Source organism: Leucoraja erinacea, chromosome 1 (assembly GCF_028641065.1).
Source record: "Leucoraja erinacea ecotype New England chromosome 1, Leri_hhj_1, whole genome shotgun sequence".
Classification (NCBI taxonomy): domain Eukaryota; kingdom Metazoa; phylum Chordata; class Chondrichthyes; order Rajiformes; family Rajidae; genus Leucoraja; species Leucoraja erinaceus.
The window spans coordinates 109,501,817-109,523,735 of record NC_073377.1 but is presented as its reverse complement, the minus strand read 5'-3'; the positions used below and the strand labels follow the sequence as shown (position 1 = coordinate 109,523,735).

At 39.8% G+C, this 21,919-nt stretch overlaps 1 protein-coding gene across 2 annotated transcripts in view; it reads right to left on the bottom strand.

Annotated features, from left to right (window-relative positions):
- Positions 1–2,329: 2,329 nt before the first annotated feature.
- The window catches only part of eif4eb (eukaryotic translation initiation factor 4eb), a 39,974-nt gene continuing 20,384 nt past the window's right edge, over positions 2,330–21,919 (bottom strand). For both annotated transcript variants that reach the window (XM_055641299.1, XM_055641308.1), the window contains exons 2-7: positions 21,543–21,649; positions 14,852–14,947; positions 7,162–7,225; positions 6,375–6,488; positions 5,305–5,444; positions 2,330–3,442 (exon numbers count right to left, since the gene is read on the bottom strand). In XM_055641299.1, the coding sequence (XP_055497274.1) occupies positions 3,328–3,442; positions 5,305–5,444; positions 6,375–6,488; positions 7,162–7,225; positions 14,852–14,947; positions 21,543–21,649 (636 nt within the window). In that variant the 3' untranslated portion in view covers positions 2,330–3,327. The remainder of the gene's footprint in view (positions 3,443–5,304; positions 5,445–6,374; positions 6,489–7,161; positions 7,226–14,851; positions 14,948–21,542; positions 21,650–21,919) is intronic.

The following is a 21,919-nucleotide window of genomic DNA, read 5'->3' as shown; positions in this document are numbered from 1 at the left end:
AATGGAGGAACACAAGACAATACAACTTTAAACTGTAAGCCAGGGGCAGCACGATGGCACAGCGGTAGAGTTGCTGCCTTACAGCAACAGAGACCCGGGTTCGATCCTGACAACTGGTGCTGTCTGTATGGAGTTTGTACACTCTCCCTGTGACCACATCGGTTTTCTCCCAATGCTCCAGTTTCCTCCCACACCAAAGACGTGCAGGTTTGTAGGTTAATTGGCTTCTGTAAATTGCCCCTAATGTGTAGGATAGAACTAGTGCACATTGTTGGTCAGTGTGGACTCGGTGGACTGAAGGGCCTGTTTCCATGCTACCTGTTGCATCGCTACTTTACCTTGCAACGTAGCTAGGGATGACAACAATTGTCCGTTGAGAAATTTGATAAAATTGTGCAATGCTGATAGTTATTCACTCTTGAAGTTCACCAGGTTCTGCAAGCTTCCCAATGAGTAACTTAGGTAATAATTAATCCCAATATTGCAATATCACCGTTTACCCATTGCATAATATTATTTAAACTATGGAATTAACTAGCTGTTAGTTACATTTTTAATAGACATGGTGAAAATGACACATTGTTGCTTGGAGAGTGCTGTGTGTGATTTTACCCTCCCCCTCTCCCTATCAAGACATCTTTTTTTCTGCTTATCAAATTCCACATTCACTTTCAAGTGATTCTCTAACTCCCATTCGAAATAGTGTCACATCGGATTCAGCCCGTGTAATATCAATGGTGTTCCCTAATTTACCAATCGTGTTATGAATCGCGTTATAACAGAACTAAAAGACACAATGTGCTGGTGTAACTCAGCGGGTCAGGCATCTCTGGAGAACATTTCGGGTTGAGGCGAGGTTTCGTGTCGAGGCCCTTCTTCAGACTCAGAACTACATGCATTGTGATTTTTTTTTAAGTTTAGATTGCCACGGTCTTAGTGGTCCTAAAGACAATGAAATAAGCAAAAATGTAATTATTAGAGGAGTGATGCAATGCAGAAACAACAAACTATGGACATGGAAGGGTGAGTTTTCAGATCGGGACCCAGCTTCAGATTCTGCTGACAGTGGTGCTCCTGGAAGGAGGTCTGGTCAAACAAAGCACGATACCAGAGGTGGTAAAGAACCAGAAAAAGAAAATTGGAGGTACCTTAAGGCAACATCGTAAGTTGTTACCAAAGGGAATTTATTACATAGACTAGAAACATGAAATTACAGATGCTGGTTTACAGTGACCAAAGTTGTTGGAGTAACTGGAGTTGGAAGGGTCAAGCAGCATCTCTGGAGAACATAGATAGGTGATGTTTTGGATCCAGACTCTTCTACAGACTGATTGTAGGTGGTGGGGATAAGAAGGCTGAAAAAGAGGAGAGGCAGGAGAAAGCCTGGCAGGTAATAGGTGGAAGATAGACACTGAAAGCTGGAGTAACTCAGCGGGTGAGGCAGCATCCCTGGAGAAAAGGAATAGGTGACTTTCGGGTCGAGACCATTCTTCAGACTGAGAGTCAGGAACAGATATAGAAGGTACATAGAACAAATAAACGAAAGATATGCAAAAAGCAAAAATAATCAAGAAAAGGTGGGGAAGGTGATAATAAGTGATACAAACAATGAAACTCAACAGGACAACAGTGTGATCAGTACAATGAATCAGGTGGGGGAAGGACAGGGGAGAGAGAGAGGGGATGAAAACATTACTATTTTACCTTGGCGGTCCAGCATCTAAAACGGTATAAGGATATTGAATGTATCAACAGAATTTACACTACACTATTCTTTAGTGACATGTTATTACCATGAAATACTAATTACTTAGTGCTAGACCATTAAAAAAAAAAAAATGTTGATATGTATTCCATCCTCCACCTTACCTAGTTAGTTTACACAAATCAAATTTAGTTTGTGGTATGACTTGGTAATGGAAACCTGCAGTGGTAACAAATAGCCCTAAAACATGGTCAAAAACAAACATTATAAATGAGCCTGAGACAGCTTCATTTTACGAATAAGTGGCGCAATATAAAAAATCTGATGCTCCAAACAGGGGAAATAAAACAACACAAAGTGCTGGAATAAATTGAGTCTGAAGAAGGGTCCAGAGAAAGGACTTCACCTGTCCACGTCTTCAGAACATGCTGCCTGGCCTGCTGAGTTACTCCAGCACAGTGTGTGTGTGTTTTTTTAACCAGCATCTGCATTTCCTTGCGTTTCAAACTGGGAGAAGTTTAATTTGTAAATTGCTGGTGTATCTCCGTTAACTGGTAGGCAAACAGCTCAATGTTGTAAAGAAATGAAAGGTAAAATGAAACCACAGCCTCTGAATGCCAGAAATTTCACTGTACAGTTTTATTTACACAGTTTTTGTTTTTACATTTTTAATACGTATGCTTTTTGGGACCATTTTCCTAATTCAGTCTTTATAACCAATGCAAAATAGAGATTCTTCCAAGGATACATGTTTTAAAATACAGAACAATACAAAACATAGAGGATTTCAATATATTTCAACATCTCGAGCAAGGAATGTAATCATATTGCAATTTTTTTATTTTTTTATTAAAACAAAATACATTTTTTTAGAAGAGAAACCCACACTTGCCCAAAAAGTAAAAATCACAAAACTGCAAAAGCTTCTTCAAAGTTAAAGTTTAAATCAAACTGTGAACTCTGTATTAATGTAGCAGGATTTAAGTAATGCATATGACAAATTTTGAAATCTATCAATTTAAAATTATATGCCCAGTCCCAAAACACACATTACATCTCATGATCTAAATTAACTAAGCTGTTATTAGAGCTTTTTTTAAAATTTGAAACCAATGAATAAATTAAACCTAACAGCCAACAAATAAGCACTTATTACAGCAAATCCTCCTGTTTGCTGTACAAAAAAAAAAGTCAGAACTGAACTAAATTACTAAGTACTACAACATTCAGACAAGATTTTAACCCTTTCCCTTTCAAAATTACTAAATGCTTATACAAGCCCCAACCCACCAAAAAGTCTAAATTGTGTCACATTTAGTGTAAGGAAATCTATTATTTTTTTTAAAAACTTGCACCTTTTAAAATATTTCACTTTACAAGCTATCTTTAACACTTTCAGAAAATGTCAGGAACCAAATGGATTCATAAAACATTTTGAAGGGAAAGGGTCATTTTCACAGAATACTGAACAAAGTCAAAGATAGAAAACTGACCGAAAACTCACACTTGTGTGATATTAGAATGCAGTCCCACTCTGCTTACTAGAAGCTTTGGTTTAATTTGAAGTGTAGATTGCTTTACGCATCCAGTCTTCTAGTGATGAGCATATAACTGGTGCCTTCTCAAACAACATACCTGTTCTTGGTTGTCGATCCGCTTTTTGTGGCAGTGTCTGTATGGGACTGGTAGCCAATCACTATTTTAGGAGGAAGCCCTATTCGTTCTTTGTACACTCTCCTGTTTCAAAGCAAAATATAAATAATTAAGATATCCAGCTAGAGCTCTATTTAAAACAATTCCCAGTGCTAGACAACCATTCTCCTGGCTTTACCTTCAGCAAGTTTACTTGAACGGCTGCATCTTATTATAAAAACACTTCCCATTAAATAGATCAGAGGTTTAAATAACCCAGCAAATAAAACCAGTTTTGCCCCCAATACACCGATGCTGGTTTGCAAGTTGCTGGAGTAAATCAAGTCAGGCAGCATCTTTGGTGAACTTGGATATGAACATGAGTCTGAAGGATCCCGACCTGAAACATCACCTATCCACATACTCCAGAGATGCTGCCTCACAGCTGCCAGGAGCATCGGAGTTACTCAAACACTTTGTGTACATGTTTTCTAAAAATAGTATGACTATATTCCCTTGAAGCTATGAAATTTACATGCAAATGTAAAATCATGTAAGGTCCTACATTACAGTTAACTTTTAAGAAACAATTCTATTTTACTCATGATACCGTTAGCTGAAACTTTTCACATTGTTTCACATTTCCAAATGCAACAGGTTAAAATCAAAATCTTGCAACGATGAAACTAACACAGCAAATCTTTGTTTGTGGTCACATAATTGGGAGCAAAGTGGGACAACTGGTAGAGCTGCAGCTCCAGAGACCCAGTTTTGATCCTGACTGCGGGTTCCGTCTGTGTGGAGTTGGCACGTTTTCCCTGCAACCGCGTGGGTTTCCTCTGGGTACTCTGGTTTCCACCTAAATCCCAAAAGATGTGTGGGTTTGTAGGTTGATAGGCCCTCTGTGAATCACCTGCTAGTATGTAGAGAATGGATGTGAATGAGGGATAATGTAGAAATAATACATCGATGGATGATTGAAGATGGACAATGATAGTTGGGCCGAAGGGCGTGTTTCCATGACAGAGGACTATGACTAATTAAAAATTAAGCCTATACGTTCCTTATTTTATGGTATCCATTGGAATCAACATGAGAATCTTATACCTTTGTGTCAAAATCTGTCAATTTACAGCTTTTACTTCCAAACACTTTTCTTGATAATGTTTATGTTATATGAATATATCCAGTGCTTGAACTCTTGGCCAGACTATCCCCACTGATCTTGTGCATAGACTTGGCCAGGGTAACATAAAAGATGGTTCTTGAAGTATCCACGCTCACCTTCAAACATACATTCAAGTTGAGATGCATGACTATGAATGTGCCACCAATTTATTTTCAGCAGATGTTGCTCAGTATGAAAACACCATCCAACTCATTCTATTCACCCCTGTGAACAGCATCCTAGTCATTGTAATTTGATTCTTTGTGGAAATAATCTGGCCAACAGAAATGACTCTGGATTTTGGAATTAATTGCCACTGATTTGGAGACATCCTATCCTACACTCCCGAGGACAATTTACTAAAGCCAATTAACCCAATAACCTGCAAGCCTTTGGAAGGAAACTGGAGCACCCGGAAAAAACCCAATCACGGGGAGAATGTACAAACAATGTCTGGTGCAGTAAGGCAGCAGCTCTACTGCTGTGCCACCCTAGTCAGAACCTTTTCCCCCAGGATGGAAATGTCAAAGATTAGAGGGCATAGCTTTAAGGTGAGAGAAGCAAAGTTAAAAAAAAAGATATGCAGGGCAAGCTTTTTTTTTTTTTTTTTTTTAAACAGAGTTGCTGGTGCCTGAAACGCACATCATTATAATAATTCCATTACCTGCCATAGTAATGATTACTATGCCAGGTAATGACATATTAAATCCCATTGTAAAGTATGCATCCATGCATCCATAGCAGAAAATATTTAGGAGAAAATAACAAGGAAAACACATCATCCTTTATGCTCACTTACCCTATATACGTGATAGATTCTCTATTTTCACAATCAGTAGTCCATATAGCTATTTTGTCACCTTTATTTCTAACATTGACTACTGCGCCACATGCGTCATCACTGTGCTCATCAAATGCTTCTCCTATAAGGCACAACAGCTTTTTGAGGTGAAGGGAGAGAGAGAGAACAGACAAAAATGTAGGAATTAGTGAACTTCAGCAACAGTTTTACAAGCTTAAAGCAAAATAAATGAAACAAAACCAAAAACATACAAGTTTGTCATGCCTCTAAAATCAATAGATAATCTTTAGATAAGGCAATAAACTGTGGTCCCATCTGCTTTCCTAGAGAGATATACAAGATCCCATGTCACTATACTGAAGGGCAGGAGAAATATGTTCCACAGTCGAGGTCACCATGCAAAGCCAACATTGCTTAAATCGATGAACTGATTACTAAACATTGAATTCTCCAATTTTAGGTAGATTCCTACTAAACCCCCAACACCCCACCCCTCTTTCCTTCCCCCCTCCTCTGTGCATCTAGACCCCACCTATTTCTCCCCTCCCCTCTGCTACTTTCCTCCCTCAAGTTAGGCAATACAAAACTCTTCAACCAGTCTCACTTTTCTTTTATCGCTGGCCTTTATTCCAATCGTTTGCCTCGCACCCCCCTCCCAAGCCTGCGTCCATCTATTACTGGCTCTGCTTTGTCCTGCCTCTCCCCTCTTCTAGCTTTCTCCTTCCCCCACCCCCCAAAATCAGGCTGAAGGGGGGACAGGAGGGACTCAACCCAAAACATCGCCTATCCATGTTCTCCAGAGATACTGCCTGACCGGCAAGTTACTCCAATACTTGTGTCCTTTTGTGTATTATGCAGCATCTGCAGTTCCTTGTTTCTACAAACCCACTGTGGAGCAGCTTGTTATATTCAAATTGATGGCCTCATTGAAAACCTTAGTGTTTCTCAAGCGTAGTAAATGATGCCATGAACGTACATCTTCACGACGAAAGGATGTTGTCATGCACCAATTTAAAGGAAACTAGTCCAGAATTTTTTAGAAACGGAGTGGAGGAAAGAATACTTACAGTTTCTAACCAAATACGATCCAGTTCTGTCTTTCTCTGTTGCTTGGAAAGGGTAAGCAGCCATCTACCACCTCGCTTGTTTTTCTCATCCTCCCACATAGGCTCAATCCCATCCTTTATGTAAAAGATGTTAAATATCACATCACATAGAGACTTTCACATTCGATCATGGAATTACGTTTTAGATTTCATTTTCCTCCTACAATTAAAACTGACTTTTATCTTAAGGAAATTGTCATGTTACTGTGAGGATGGAAACCTAAACCATAAAGAAGACCTTCCAAATAGAACTCATGTGGATTCAAATTCTCAACATTGATCATATTTATGGTCAAGTGGTACAAAATGAACGGTAAATGCAATCATACGATTACTAATTAGCATGAGGATGCTCTTGATCATTTCTTGACAATTTAAAATTCTCATCCATTCCTTTCTCTTTCTAAACTCCACCACCCAAAAACAGGTATTGAAGCAAATAGGTAAGAAATTAGTATTTAAGATGATGTGGGGAATAGAGAAAAAAAAATCGTTGGGCTACGTTTTGATATTAAATCTTATAGGTAGAGTTCACATCAATGCCCTTCAATGGACAGGTTATAAATATAACAAAAATAATTATTGAGGTTTCTCAGCTCAGTTTGCTGCTGATGTAGGCTATGAAGATGAATGACGCGGAATATCATTAATCAGTAGAAAAAGTGTTCAGTTTAGTTTGGCATCTTTAAGGTAATGCTATAAATTTATTGTTAACTTAAAAAGTTAAAGAGCATGACCATCGACTTACCTTGAAGAGGGAGTAATCGCAGCCCGATATTAAATTACTACAAAGCTGGATGTGATTATAAAGGCTGTGAGGTGGAGAAAAGAATGAATTAGAACAAAGAATGCAAAAACATTCCAATAGTGATCCAGAATAAAAATCACCAGACTGTGGGTAATTCTATGTATCTGTGTGATAGAGATAGTGTGGAAACAGGCCCTACAACCTATCGAATCCACCATCAATCACCCGTACATTAGTTCTATGTTATCCCACTTTTGCATCCTTTACACTAGGAACAATTTACAATAGCCAATTAACCTATATACTTGCACATCGTTGGAATAGGGGAGGAAACCAGAGCACACGGAGAAAACCTGACATAATGTTGCATACTGATATAAACCAATAATTCAGTGATAGATCTGGTTTAGCTAACTCCCTTGGGCAAACCCTCAACAGCCGTCCCTACCGCTCTGTCAAGTCTAAAAAGTGGAGCTCGTGCAGGTATTTGATTTAGAACAAGAGCAAGTTGTGGTCAACTCTTCGATTACTAAATGTATTATTCACCTTAAGCCATGTCCCCCTCAACAGTTAACAATCCACCTTAAACAATTTCCCCTTCAAATCGCATGTTTTCCAAGCCAGGGAAGAGTCACAAATAATTTCCTTTTGGAGAATTTTGCATTACAATTTCCTCTCCCTTACACTTCTTAATTTAAAAACTGATGGTTTGGCCAAGTCTTTCAAACAAGTAAATATGAAGTAATTAAATCACCAAAATATGAAGTCACAAACCTAGATCGTTAGCAGTAAAACTGGGGACAGATTGGGGCAAAATCCATGCTCAAAGTAGATACACATTTGAAATTAGATCTCAACATGTAAAGAGGACTCCCTGGTCACCACACAGAGGCCACAGGAAATCAAAGACATCCACATTTGGATTGAATTTATACACAACCACTGTACATGTGTATAAAATCATGAGAGGAATAGATCGGGTAGACGCACAGAGTGTCGTGCCCAGAGTACAGGAATCGAGAACCAGAGGACATAGGTTTAAGGTGAAAGGGGAAAGATTTAATAGGAATCCGAGTAACATTTTCCACACAATGCATGGAACGAGTTGCATGGTGGTAGTTGAGGCAGGGACTATAATGGTGCTACTAGGATAAAGTCTAGATCTCAAAATTGAAACAGTCCAATGTTTCCCAGCTGTTCCCTCTCCAAATAGGAACATTTGTAAGATAAGCAAGAGCAAAAAGAAAACTGTTAGATGTTCCAAGACCGTTTGAATGGTAAATTAAATCTCTAGACAATCAGGATGTACTGCGAGATAACAAAGAATCATGGAGAGGGAGGGAATAGAGATGATCAGTGTCCCATATTCATTCCTAATGGAACTCCTTATGTCTCATACTTCATCCAGCGGTATCATTGATCACACGTCAATGAGCTCTTCGTCCTTTACAATAAATCAGGAGTGTGGAAAGAACATTACACACAATTTGACATTCAAGGTCATGTTAGCCTGTTTGAGCTGAAGCTGAAAAAGACCTATAACTTGCATGTGATAAGATATTAAGGAAACAAAATAAGATACCAAAACAATTCACATCCATGATGCTATTGGCATACTCCCTTGGTAGGCAAGGGGCAGTGGTCGAGGTGCTGGTGCAGCGGTCGAGGTGCTGCCTTACAGCACCTGAGACCGGGGTTCGATCGCGATGACGGATACTGTCTGTACGGAGTTTGTACATTCTCCGCATGGGTTTTCTCCGGGTGCTCCAGTTTCTTCCAACAGGTTTGTAGGTTAATTGGCTTTGGTAAAAATTGTACATGGTCCCTGGTGTGTAAGATAATGTTAGTGTACAGGAATCGCTGGCCGTGCGGATTTGGTGGGCCGGAGAGACTGTTTCCATGCTGATTCCATCTCTAAAAAAAATACACAGCTAAATCTTGGCTTTTATGCGGGAGGTCCACTTCAGTTCAAATAGCCACGCAGGCCTGTTTATATCTTAAGATGAAGAACCTTTCAATGCAGGAGTGGGCATCATTTCTCCAATGTGACCCACTCTATTCAATGCTAGCGATGACTTAAGATGTACAAAAGAATAATCCAAGGGTATTTGAAGAAAAGCAAAAATTCTTCCTGCAGATTATGCATTGCTTCAAACATGCATGCTTGATTTGTCATCTTAAAACGGCAGGAATTGATGGGGCAATAAATAGCCCAGTATTGTTTGCAAAAATGATTAGCATTCCTTTGCCCATCTAATAGTTGCTAAAGCTTCGATTCTTGTCAAGCAAACCATATCTCCCACGCCACCACCTGCATTATTTGTTCCTGGGCAAACTAAGAAAGGCAAACCAGCATCAGGCATATGGAAAATTCTTTTTTCCCCCGATTGGAATTTCTCAATGGAGTCTCCTGGCATCAAACGTCCAATTTATATATTTTTACATAATCTGCCCTACAATGCAATTGATTATGTGTCTGATCACTTAAACAACATTTTTACTATAATTGAAAACTCCTTATCTAAACAAACACAAAGCATATTAACCAAACACAACTTTGATAAAAGACTTAATCTTATTCATCGTCATATTACCCATCAAAGGAAAATGCAACGGATAGACAAAATGTTGGCTGTGATTTAAAAACACAAAACCAAATGACTATTGGATACAATCACAGGCAATAAAAAACAATAGTCTGGCAACTGACATTTGTGTGCCAGAAAGAATATGAGGAATAAATAGTTGGCTGACATTCAAAGCCAAGATGGCAGCTATTAAAATAACTGAAAGAAACAGAAATTCTGAATCCAGAGAATAAAGACTACTCCAAGTAATTCCAATTTAATTTAATTTCCGCTAAAAGTTCGAATAGGCAAATAAAAAAAGCAGGAACATTCAAATTGCTTAAACCGCAGATCAAATTAAATATTAAGCGAATGAATTAATAGATGTGAACAGAAATTAAGTTACACCATAAATGGGATCAGATTGAAGAACAAGTCTCCACTTTCCATTACATCCAGACTCAGTAAATATTGAGTTGCTTGAGAAATTCCAACAACTAGCTTCTACAAAACAAATGGTGATTGATCTATGGTATGCAACATCCAAATCATGTTTGTGAAAAAGAGAGCAAACCAAACAATAATAGAACAGATCACTGTTGTACTAGCAGTCAATATCCATTACTCCTTCACTACAATCAATGAAAAGTGTTAGACTCATGACTGCTGAGCTAAGAACAGTTTGCTATCCAAGAAACAGGAAATAATAGGCTCAATCATTGACGTTTCAAGCATGCAATGCAAGCCTTAAAAGAATTCAGCATAGAAAAATACTAGCACGTTTGAAAGTACAATGCGATCTTATGAATTCCGATAATGCCAATAAAAACACAAGAACTTCATAAATGCATACAAATAGATTACAGTTCCTCTGACCTGCAGCACCTCAGGAAGGAACATTTGAACTAGTAATTACAAAGAACCCAAAAGTATGGCAGGTGGCAAGTTCACTTTTTGTTGTAAATTGCTTCTTGTGGGCAACACAGAGCCGGTTCCCAGATTAGGGGAATTAAGGGCAAATATGAGAGAGGAAATATTTCATAGGAACCTGAGGTGGTGGATATATAGAATGAGCAGCCTGAGGTGGGCGGCACAGTGGCACTTTTCACTGTATCTTGCTACACGTGGTAATAAACTAAAAACTAAACTCAATCAATGGACCATTGACAGAGTGAAATTCTATCAGCCAAGTAGCAAGGATGCTGCACTGCAGATAAAAAGATTTACATGACCAACATGAATGTGATGAATTGAATTGACTCCTGCCCCAAGATCTTTGGCCTTGTGCACATAAAGCTGCATTGATTTTAAAAAAACTTCATATTGGAATCAGCATGTTTGTACATATTTTAACCTGCAAGATTAATTATGTAACTTAGCACAGGTACATTTAAATGACAGCCTGAAGGGATACTTGATCAGGATAAATGCACAATACATTTTATCTCGATATATAATTCAGTAGTGTCAACATTAATAATGGTCTGCATGCTTTAAACAAAAGAGAACCCATTTAGCAAGCATTCAAATATTAATCTTACCATTTACCTAATGTTGTAATTTATTCTGTAAGCATCCCCCCCCCCCCCCCAAAAAAAAAAATTCTTATACTCTCCGACACAGCACCCAAACAGTATCTTTCTATTCTTTCCCTCCTCATACTCTTACCTGACCTCTCCTTAAATGCATTTGTGCACTACACATCAAATAAATTCAACATTCCATTCACTCCAGTGAAATAACTGTTCTGAATGTCACAGTGTTTACTGGTCTTTCATTTCAGTTCTCCAATTATCACCTCCCTAAACTACCATCCTCTCTAAACATCTACTATTTTTTTTTAATCAACTGCTCAACTTTCCCTTTATCACAGAAAACCCTTCAAGCTTGTTCAGCTCTTCCCAAGGAGAATTTGGAATCCTTACTCTCTCTGCCAAATTACATGCCCCAACGTACAATTTATTGTAATTTTATAGAAACATAGAAAATAGGTGCAGGAGTAAGCCATTCGGCCCTTCGAGCCTGCACCACCATTCAATATGATCATGGCTGATCATCCAACTCAGTATCCTGTACCTGCCATCTCTCCATACCCCCTTGATCCCTTTAGCCACAAGGGCCACATCTTAAATATAGCAATGAACTGGCCTCAACTACTTTCTGTGGTAGAGAATTCCACAGATTCACCACTCTCTGTGTGAACATTTTTTTTCTCATCTCGGTCCTAAAAGACTTCCCCTTTATCCTTAAACTGTGACCCCTTGTTCTGGACTTCCCCAACATCGGGAACAATCTTCTTGCATCTAGCCTGTCCAACCCCTTAAGAATTTTGTAAGTTTCTATAAGATCACCCCCTCAATCTTCTAAATTCCAGCGAGTACAAGCCGAGCCTATCCAGTCTTTCTTCATATGAAAGTCCTGCCATCCCAGGAATCAGTCTGGTGAACCTTCTCTGTACTCCCTCTATGGCAAGAATGTCTTTCCTCAGATTAGAAGACCAAAACTGTACGCAATACTCCAGGTGTGGTCTCACCAAGGCCCTCTACAACTCGGCCGCAATTCAGATAATAGTCTACTTTCCTGTTCTTGCCACCAAAGTGGATAACCTCACATTTATCCACATTATACTGCATCTGCCATGCATTTGCCGACTCACCCAACCTATCCAAGTCACCTTGCAGCCTCCTAGCATCCTCCTCACAGCTAACACTGCCCCCCAGCTTCGGGTCATCTGCAAACTTGGAGATGTTGCATTCAATTCCCTCGTCCAAATCATTAATATATATTGTAAATAGCTGGGGTCCCAACACTGAGCCTTGCGGTACCCCACTTGCCACTGCCTGCCATTCTGAAAAGGACCCGTTTACTCCTACTCTTTGCTTCCTGTCTGCCAGCCAGTTCTCTATCCACATCAATACTGAACCCCCAATACCGTGTGCTTTAAGTTTGTATACTAATCTCTTATGTGGGACCTTGTCGAAAGCCTTCTGGAAGTCCAGATATAACACATCCACTGGCTCTCCCTTATCCACTCTACTAGTTACATCCTCGAAAAATTCTATAAGATTCGTCAGACATGATTTACCTTGCATAAATCCATGCTGACTTTGTCCAATGATTTCACCATTTTCCAAATGTGCTGCTATCCCATCTTTAATAACTGACTCTAGCAATTTCCCCACTACCGATGTTAGACTAACTGGTCTGTAATTCCCCGTTTTCTCTCTCCCTCCCTTTTTAAAAAGTGGGGTTACATTAGCTACCCTCCAATCCTCAGGAACTACTCCAGAATCTAAAGAGTTTTGAAAAATAACCACTAATGCATCCACTATTTCTGGAGCAACTTCCTTAAGCACTATGGGATGCAGCCTATCTGGCCCTGGGGATTTATCAGCCTTTAATCCATTCAATTTACCACTTCCCGACTAACCTTGATTTCACTCAGTTCCTCCATCTCATTTGACCCCTGGTCCCCTGCTATTTCCGGCAGATTATTTATGTCTTCCTTAGTGAAGACAGAACCAAAGTAGTTATTCAATTGGTCTGCCATGTCCTTGTCCCCACGATCAATTCATCTGTTTCTGACTGCATGGGACCTACATTTGTTTTAACTAATCTTTTTCTCTTCACATATCTATAAAAGCCTTTGCAGTCAGTTTTTATGTTCCCTGCCAGTTTTCTTTCATAATGTATTTTTCCTTTCCTAATTAAGCCGCTTGTACTCCTCTGCTGGACTCTGAATTTCTCCCAGTCCTCTGGTAGGCTGCTTTTTCTGGCTAATTTGAATGCTTCATCTTTTGTTTTGATACTATCCCTGATTTCCCTTGTTATCCACGGATGCACTACCTTCCCTGATTTATTCTTTTGCCAAACTGAGATGAACAATTGTTTTAGTTCATCCACGCGGTCTTTAAATACCTTCCATTGCATATCCACCGTCAACCCTTTAAGAATCAATTGCCAGTCCATCTTGGCCAATTCACGTCTCATACCCTCAAAGTTACCTTTCTTTTAAGTTCAGAACCCTTGTTTCTGAATTAACTATGTCACTCTCCATCTTAATGAAGAACTCAACCTTATTATGGTCAATCTTGCCCAAGGGGCCATGCACAACAAAACTGCTAGCTAACCCTTCCTCTTTACTCAATACCAAGTCTAGAAAAGCCTGCTCTCTCGTTGGTTCCTCTACATGTTGGTTTAGAAAACTATCCCGCATACACTCCAAGAAATCCTCTTCCTTAGCACCCCTGCCAATTTGATTCACCCAATCTATATGTAGATTGAAGTCACCCATTATAACTGTTGCACGCATTTCTAATTTGCTGTTTGATGCCATCCCCAACTCCACTACTACTGTTAGGTGGCCTATACACAACTCCCACTAGCGTTTTCTGCCTCTTAGTATTTCGCAGCTCTAGCCATATCGATTCCACATCCTCCAAGCTAATGTCCTTCCTTTCTATTGCGTTAATCTCCTCTCTGACCAGCAACGCTACCCCACCTCCTTTTCCTTTCTGTCTATCCCTCCTGAATATTGAATATTCTACTTTTAGAATAGTATATATTGTATAGTATATATTAGTAGTATAATCTACTTTTGTCTTCTACCCAATTTTCACTAAGTACAGTTTTGAGTTCAAAGTATTCATGTAAATGGATAAATCAATGATGCCAGCATCAAATCTTGTGGAACACCAATTCCCAACTTTTACAAGTCAAGGGGTAACACTTAACTCCTTATATTATACAGCTGTTCTCACTAATTTGGCTATGTGCTCCTTAACTACAATTGTTTGGAAGTTATGCATAATAGACTGACATCCCCCTTTCAATTTTGATTCATTCTTTAAAAATTATCTGCATCATTCCAATAGCACCCACATTGCTTTACCTTGCAATGAATTGCATTTAAGAACAATAATTGCTGAAATGTTACCTTTTATAAAAAAATATCACCCCCACTCCCGAATATAATATTCCTACTCACCGATTTAAAATGATTTCCTTTCTAATTTATTACATTTGACTGCCTTTCTTACAGGATTTGGGCTTCCATTGTAATTGCCTGGATATTCAATGCTAACTTCACAAAAGGTACTTTTACTTTGCATGTTTTGACTTACGCCCAGAAGTCTTCCACTGTATCAAATTTGGATATCAGGCGCAGATTTGCTTGCCAAGTTTTGTTTTTGTCATTTTTGAAGAACCAAAGTGCCCACCTACAAGAGATATTATAGAAGATTAGAATCTACGACAGTACAGTTACAAAGAGTAGCCCGAAACCTTTCAAAATCTTAAAATTCACATGGGAAATGAGGCTGGCGGGATAGACATCGCCATCTCAATTTAAGAAGCCTTGATAAAATCAATGTCTGAAATAAAATATTTTTTGTTTGCAGTTAATAGGACGTTCAAAGCAGCATTTGAGGGAACTCATTGATGCTGGAAAATTTTAAACCAATTTTACTGAGAAAACACAGAGAAACTTCAGAAGGATATCAGGAGGGCAAAAAAAAGGACATGCGATAGCTTTGGCAGACAAGGTACATGAGTATCCTAAGATATTCTATTAGTATATTAACAACAAAGAGTAATAAAAATGAATAGGGTTACTTAATGATCAATTTGGTCATCTACATGTGGAGATGCAGGAGATAAGCATTAAATATACATTTCTCATCTGTATTTACGATGGAGAAGGACACGAAAGCCAGAGAATTAAGGAAAATAAATGGCAGAATATAAAACAGTAACTGCAAACTTTCTCACTCTGACCTTAAAGCTTTGCCGTCGAGTCTTTGACATTTCACCCTGTGAATAACGTTCTTACCGTTTACCCTGCCTATGTATTTCATAATTTTACACATTTCTATCAGTTTTTCCCCCATAGCCTCTATTGCTCCATAGAAAACAATCCAAGTTAGTCCCTCTAATCCAGGCAGTATCCTGGCAACCGCCTTCAACTTCTCCAAAACCTCCACATTCTCCCTGTAATGAGGCGACCATAATTTCACGCAATACTCCAAATGTGATCCAACTGTAGATATTTATAAATAGCAACATGACTTCCTGACTCTTACACTCAATGCCCCAGTGGATGAAGCCAACCATGTCATACGCCTTCTTTACCACTATCTAGTTTCCCCAAGATCTCCCTGTACATCAAGGCTATTAAGGGACTAAACTTTCCCCTCAAATTTGACCTCCCAAAGTGCTGCACCTCACACATGCTCAGATTAAACACCCATCTGACATTCCCATATCTGTAACCAATCTATATCCTGCGGTATCCTTTACTGTCGATAACCACTAATTTTTGAGTCATCTGCTACGTTTTCAGTTGTAGTGTGTATATTATATATATATACACATATATATATACACACATATATATATATACACACACACACACGCGCATATATATATACACACACACATATATATATATACGTATATACACACACACAGAAATATATATATATATATACATACATACATACATATATATATACACACTTAACACATTTAAGGTCTTAAGGTATACTAGACCAAGTCAGTGCAAGTAGCTAGGGAAGAAAATACAAGGGCCCAGGTTGGGTCACTTGTACATTTAGGCTGGGGATGTGGTACAGGAGGACTGGAGGGTGACTAAGGTTTTAAGTCTTTAAGAAGGGTTGCCAGAGAACGACAGTCTGGTGAGCCTGACAATGGTGATGAGAAAGTAACTGGAGGAGATTCTGAGAGACAGTACCTATCAGTATTTAACTTGGATAAGTTCAATATCATGTATTTTGGCAAGTTAAACCAGGGCACGACCTATAGAGTAAATGTTAGGCCCCAGGAGAATGTTTTAGTAGAGACCTAGCAGTACAGGTACATAGTTCCCTGAAACTGACCGAATAATGAAAGGCCTGGATGGAGTGGATGTTTCCACTAGTGGGAGAGTCTCAGAGCAGAGACCCTCAGAATAAAGGAACATACCGTTAGAAAGAAAATTAGGGATTTCTTTGGTCAGAGGGAGATGAATCTGCGAAATTCATTGCCACAGGGGGTTGTGGAGGGTGAGTCATTGGGTATTTTTAAAAATAGAGATTGGCAGGTTCTGATTAGTAAGGGTGTCAAAGGTTATGGGGAGAAGGCAGGGGCAATGGGGTTGCAGGGGAAAGGTAGATCAGCCCTGATTCGATAGCTGCTTGATTGGCTGAATGGCCTACATCTGCTCCTAGGATGTATGAACTTAAGAAAGTGTCAACATAATTATTCAGGGTTGAGGAAGGCACTCAGGATATATTATATATATTAGAGGGAATGTGGGCCAAACACAGGCAAATGGTACGAGATCAAGATGATCTTTTGCTCAGCATGGATGAGTTAGGCTGATGAACCTGTTTCCATACTGTATAGCACTAGTACCCAATAGCAAGACCACAGATGCAACTGGGGAAAAAAAGGATAATAGGCAATAATAATCTTCCGATGATTGAGGGCACATTGCTACAACAAATTTCAGCTTGATTACAAGTAAATTTATTTGCTTCCCTTACCTCCACCCAAGAATTGGCCAGAATCAAACCTAAAAAATGCTAAATTTCTGAAAGCAATTAGGTTTTAAGGTCTAAAATGAAAAAGAGAATCAAATCTCAATACATCTTTATTGCATTTATACTTATTATGCTGGACCTGGTAACTAATGAGATTATTTCATTCCTGTGCAAGATAAGTTTTAAACAGGTCATTTTTGCTTTTTTCTTCAGGTACTTTCGGGGGGGGGGGGGGGGGGGGGGGGGGGGGGGGGAAGTTCCGCAAAAAAAATTGCAGTAAAGGGTGTGAGAGTTAGCTTTGGGAACAGATTAAAAATGTGCAAACCGCAATTAATTTGTACATGTCACAAAAAAAAGCACTGTAAAATGCAAAAAGAAACGTGCATTATATACCACTGCCTTTGTTAAGCAAGTGAGTTTTGAAATGAAATGACATTTAGGCAAACATATGAGGTAGAGAGGTTCTATACCCAGCAACCTGGAAAATATTTATTCATATGGGAATGTTAATAAGGCCATCAATTGCTGTTCAATTTTGAATAATGCTGTGGAATCGTTTAGATATGAGCAGAAGCCTGGATTTAATACCTCAAACAAAAGATGATTATCCCATACACTGCGCACACACACACTCAAACTACATTGGGATGGCCGAGGGACTACCTTGTCCTAAATCACAGTAAAGAAGAAGCTCCTCCTCACACAAGATCTCTATCTCAATGTTGATGGAGAGTGAGAGGGAAATCATCATTGCAGACAATCCTCCAGATACAGTCTCACCAACAACTTGTACAGGTATAACATGACGTGCTTGTACTTCTAATCAAAGGCAAGAGTGTCGTACACCTTTTTTCACCATCTTGTGCCGTCACCTTTAGGGAACTATGTTCATACACCCCTCACTCTGAATTCTACAACATTCTCTGGGGTCCTGTCATCCACTGTGTATGCCCTGCTCTGGTTTAACTTTCCAAAATGCATTAGTCAAAGTTAAATTCAATCTGCCATTTGTTGGCCCACTTCCCTAGTTAATAGAAACATAGAAAATAGGTGCAGGAGTAGGCCATTCAGCCCTTCAATATGATCATAGCTAATCATCCAAAATCAGTACACCGTTCCTGCTTTTTCCCCATATCCCTTGATTACGTAAGCCCCAAGAGCTAAATCTAACTCTCTTGAAAACATCCAGTAATTTGGCCTCCACTGCCTTCTGTGGCAGAGAATTCTACAGATTCACAACTCTCTGGGTAAAAAGGTTTTTCCTCATCTCAGTCCTAAATGGCCTATCCCTTATTCTTAAACTGTGACCCCTGATTCTGGACCCCAACATCGGAAACATTTTTCCTGCATCTAGCCTGTCGAATCCTCTAAGAATTTTATATGTTTCCATAAGATCTCCTCTCATCCTTCTAAGTTACAGTGAATACAAGCCCAGTCGACACATTCTTTCATTAACCTGGTGAACCTACGCTGCACTCCCTCAATAGCAAGAATGTAATTCCTCAAATTAGGAGACCAAAACTGCACACAATACTCCAAGTGTGGTCTCACCAGGGCCCTGCACAACTGGAGTAGGACCTCCTTGCTCCTATACTCAAATCCTCTTGCTAAGAAACCTAGTCTTCTTCACTGTTCACCAAATTTCACCACTGTTCAGCACATTTGGCGTAACCTGCTAACTAACTTATCATGCCACCTACATTCTCATCCAAATTGTTAAAATATGTGTCAAATGACAGTAGATACCACACCAGTCCCCGAGACGCACCACTGGTCAGTCTGGAAAACAAATCTCCAGTACTGCCTCTGTCCCTTTCCAACCAAGCAAATTGTGTGGCCAATTGCCAGGCCAACCACGGGTCTAATGTGTTCTAATCTTTCGGACCTTCCTACCATGTGGGACCCTGTGAAGTCTACACAGCTCATGTCTATCGCCCTGCCCTTCTCAATCTTCTTCGGCATGTTCAAATTTTCAATCAAATTTGTGAGAAATTACATTCCCCTACAAAGCCAGCTAACTATCCTTATTCAGTAGATAGAGACAAAATGATGGAGTAACTCAGCATCTCTGAATAGAAGGAATGGGTGACGTTTCGGGTCAAGATCCTTCAGACCGAATCAGGGGAGGAGATAGAGATAAAGAAGTATGGTTTGAAAACAAGACAAAGGAGATGGAGATCAAGGAAACTGTGGAATCGATCATTGTTAGCTGGGAGAAGGTAACAACAAAGCAAACAGAGATAAAATGTAGACAAGGACAGTCAGACTGGTCGGAGAATTGGAAATGGATGGAGAGAGAGGGAACCCAAGGGTTACTTGAAGTTAAAGGTCAATATTCATATCATTGGGGTATAAGTTGCCCAAGCTAAATATGAGGTGTTCCTCCAATTTGCACTAGGCCTCACTCTGATAATGTAGGAGGCCCAGGGCAGAAAAGGCAATGTGGGAATTGGAGGGGGAGTTAAAGTGTTCAGTAACCGGGAGATCAGGTAGGTAACCTAAACCGTATCTCTGTATCTCCCTCTCCCCAGACTCAGTCTGAAACATCACCCATTCCAGTAGTAACTTTCCACTACTGAGGCACACTGACCTGTAGTTCCTTGGCTTGTCCTTGCAGCCTCTCTCTGTGGTGCAATCTTAGACACCCTCCACTCCATTATCTCACCCAGAGCTAAAGATAATGCAAATATCTCTGTCATCGCCTCTGCAATTTCATCTCCATCTTCCCAAAATGCCCTTGATAAACTTGATCAAGCTTGGGGGACTTAACCTTAATATGTCTCAGGACCGCCAACATTCCTCTTCTGTAGTGTGAATATGTTCTGATATATCACTATTCATTTCCCTTAATTCCTTAGCTTCCACAACCTTCTCCACAATAAATACAGATGAGATATATTAATTTAACACCTCACCCATCTCCTGTGGCTCCACACATAGATAAGCACACTGAACCTCGACCCAAAATGTGTTCACCTATTCCTTTTCTCCAGAGATGCTGCCTGACCCGCTGCATTACTCAAGCTTTTTGTGTCGGTCTTCGGTTTATACAAGATGTTGCTAGAATCTCTTCAGAATCATTTTTACTTTTTTTTGCCAAAGCTCAGGAACAGTTTTTCCACTGCTATCAGGCTTCTGAACAGTCCCTCTATAGGCCGATGTACTGTCTGATTCACCTCTACCCCATTGAGGACATTTGACTGGTGCACAATGCTGAGAACTATATTCTGCACTCTATCTTCCCCTTTGCTCAACCTATTGTACTCGAGTATGGCTTGATTGCATTTATGTCCAGTAATATTCAATTTCATAGGACTGCATGCACAACAAAGCTTTTCACTTTACCTCGGAATATGTGACAATAATTAACCTAATGGGCCTGTCCCACTTAGGCGAGCACACACACACACACACACCGCTTCCTTCACCAGCCCGTTATGCAGGCTGGGGACAGGGCAAGCGGGGAGAGTGCTGAGTGAAATTCACACGGTGCAAAGCCAAGGTGATACCGGAAGGTTGGCGCTGTAATAAAGACGGCTAAAGCACAGTGTAGGGCAAGTCCTTTAAAAGAAGGGGGGGGGGGGGGGAGAAAGAGAGGGGAGAAGGAGTGGAGACAACTTTTAAGAAGCCAGAGATACACGGCTGTGAAGCTCGGCAGAGATTTAACATTACCGGTCGGTTATCCTTGGTTCTGAAAACTACTGCTCACGTTTTTTCCCCCCAATGAGCCAATGAAATTCACTGGTCAGCACCAGCTACAACCTACGAGACCCTTCGACCTCCTGGCGACCCACCAACGGCACGAGAAGTCTCACTACTCTCCATGGCGGCTTCATTCTAGTCGCTGCAACATGATGAAAAATTTGCGGCGACCATAATGAGGCCGCGACTAGTTCTCAGAATGCGAGAACTCCTCACGACCATGAAGGCGACTCATCAGCAACCACCCACGAATATGTGGCAAGTGCATAGTCTTCTGAGGTCACCTAAAAAGTAGCCTCAATGGGATAGGCCCATTAACCGTTACTTTATCTGCTATGGCAATTTTACGTCTTTTTGCCCCCCAAATTTCCCTGTTAAGTATAGTCCTACATCTCTTACACTCGTCAAAAGATTAGTTTGATCCCAGTTGCCCATACCTGACATACACCTTTTTCCTGACCAGTGCCTCAATATTTGTTACATCCAGATTAGAGATATTAATTTATAAAATTTGCATCGTATGGTCATAATTTTGAACTGTTGCAGGGTAATCTTATGTTTGTTGCTTTACCTATTCTGTAACGGATGTTTAATGTAGTGTTCAGGCTTCCCTATTTCTTGGGTTGCTGCCTCAGTTTTACCTTCTTCTTCTGAAGACTGGGGTTGTGTGGTAGTTTCCTACAGAGAAAAAGAATGACCAGAAACGTTTAAACACATCTTAGTACTGGGACAACTAACATCATAGAAAAGGTTAATGGCAAACGGAGAACTAACCAAATAACAAGACCTACATTTTAATTAAATGCTTAGATATCTGTTGACAACTTTTGGCAGAACATTCAGGACAAGAACAAGACCCACAGAAACAAGGACCTGCAGATGCTAGTTTACAAAATAGGCACAAAGTGCTGGAATTACAAGGTCTCAACCCGAAACGTCACCTTATCC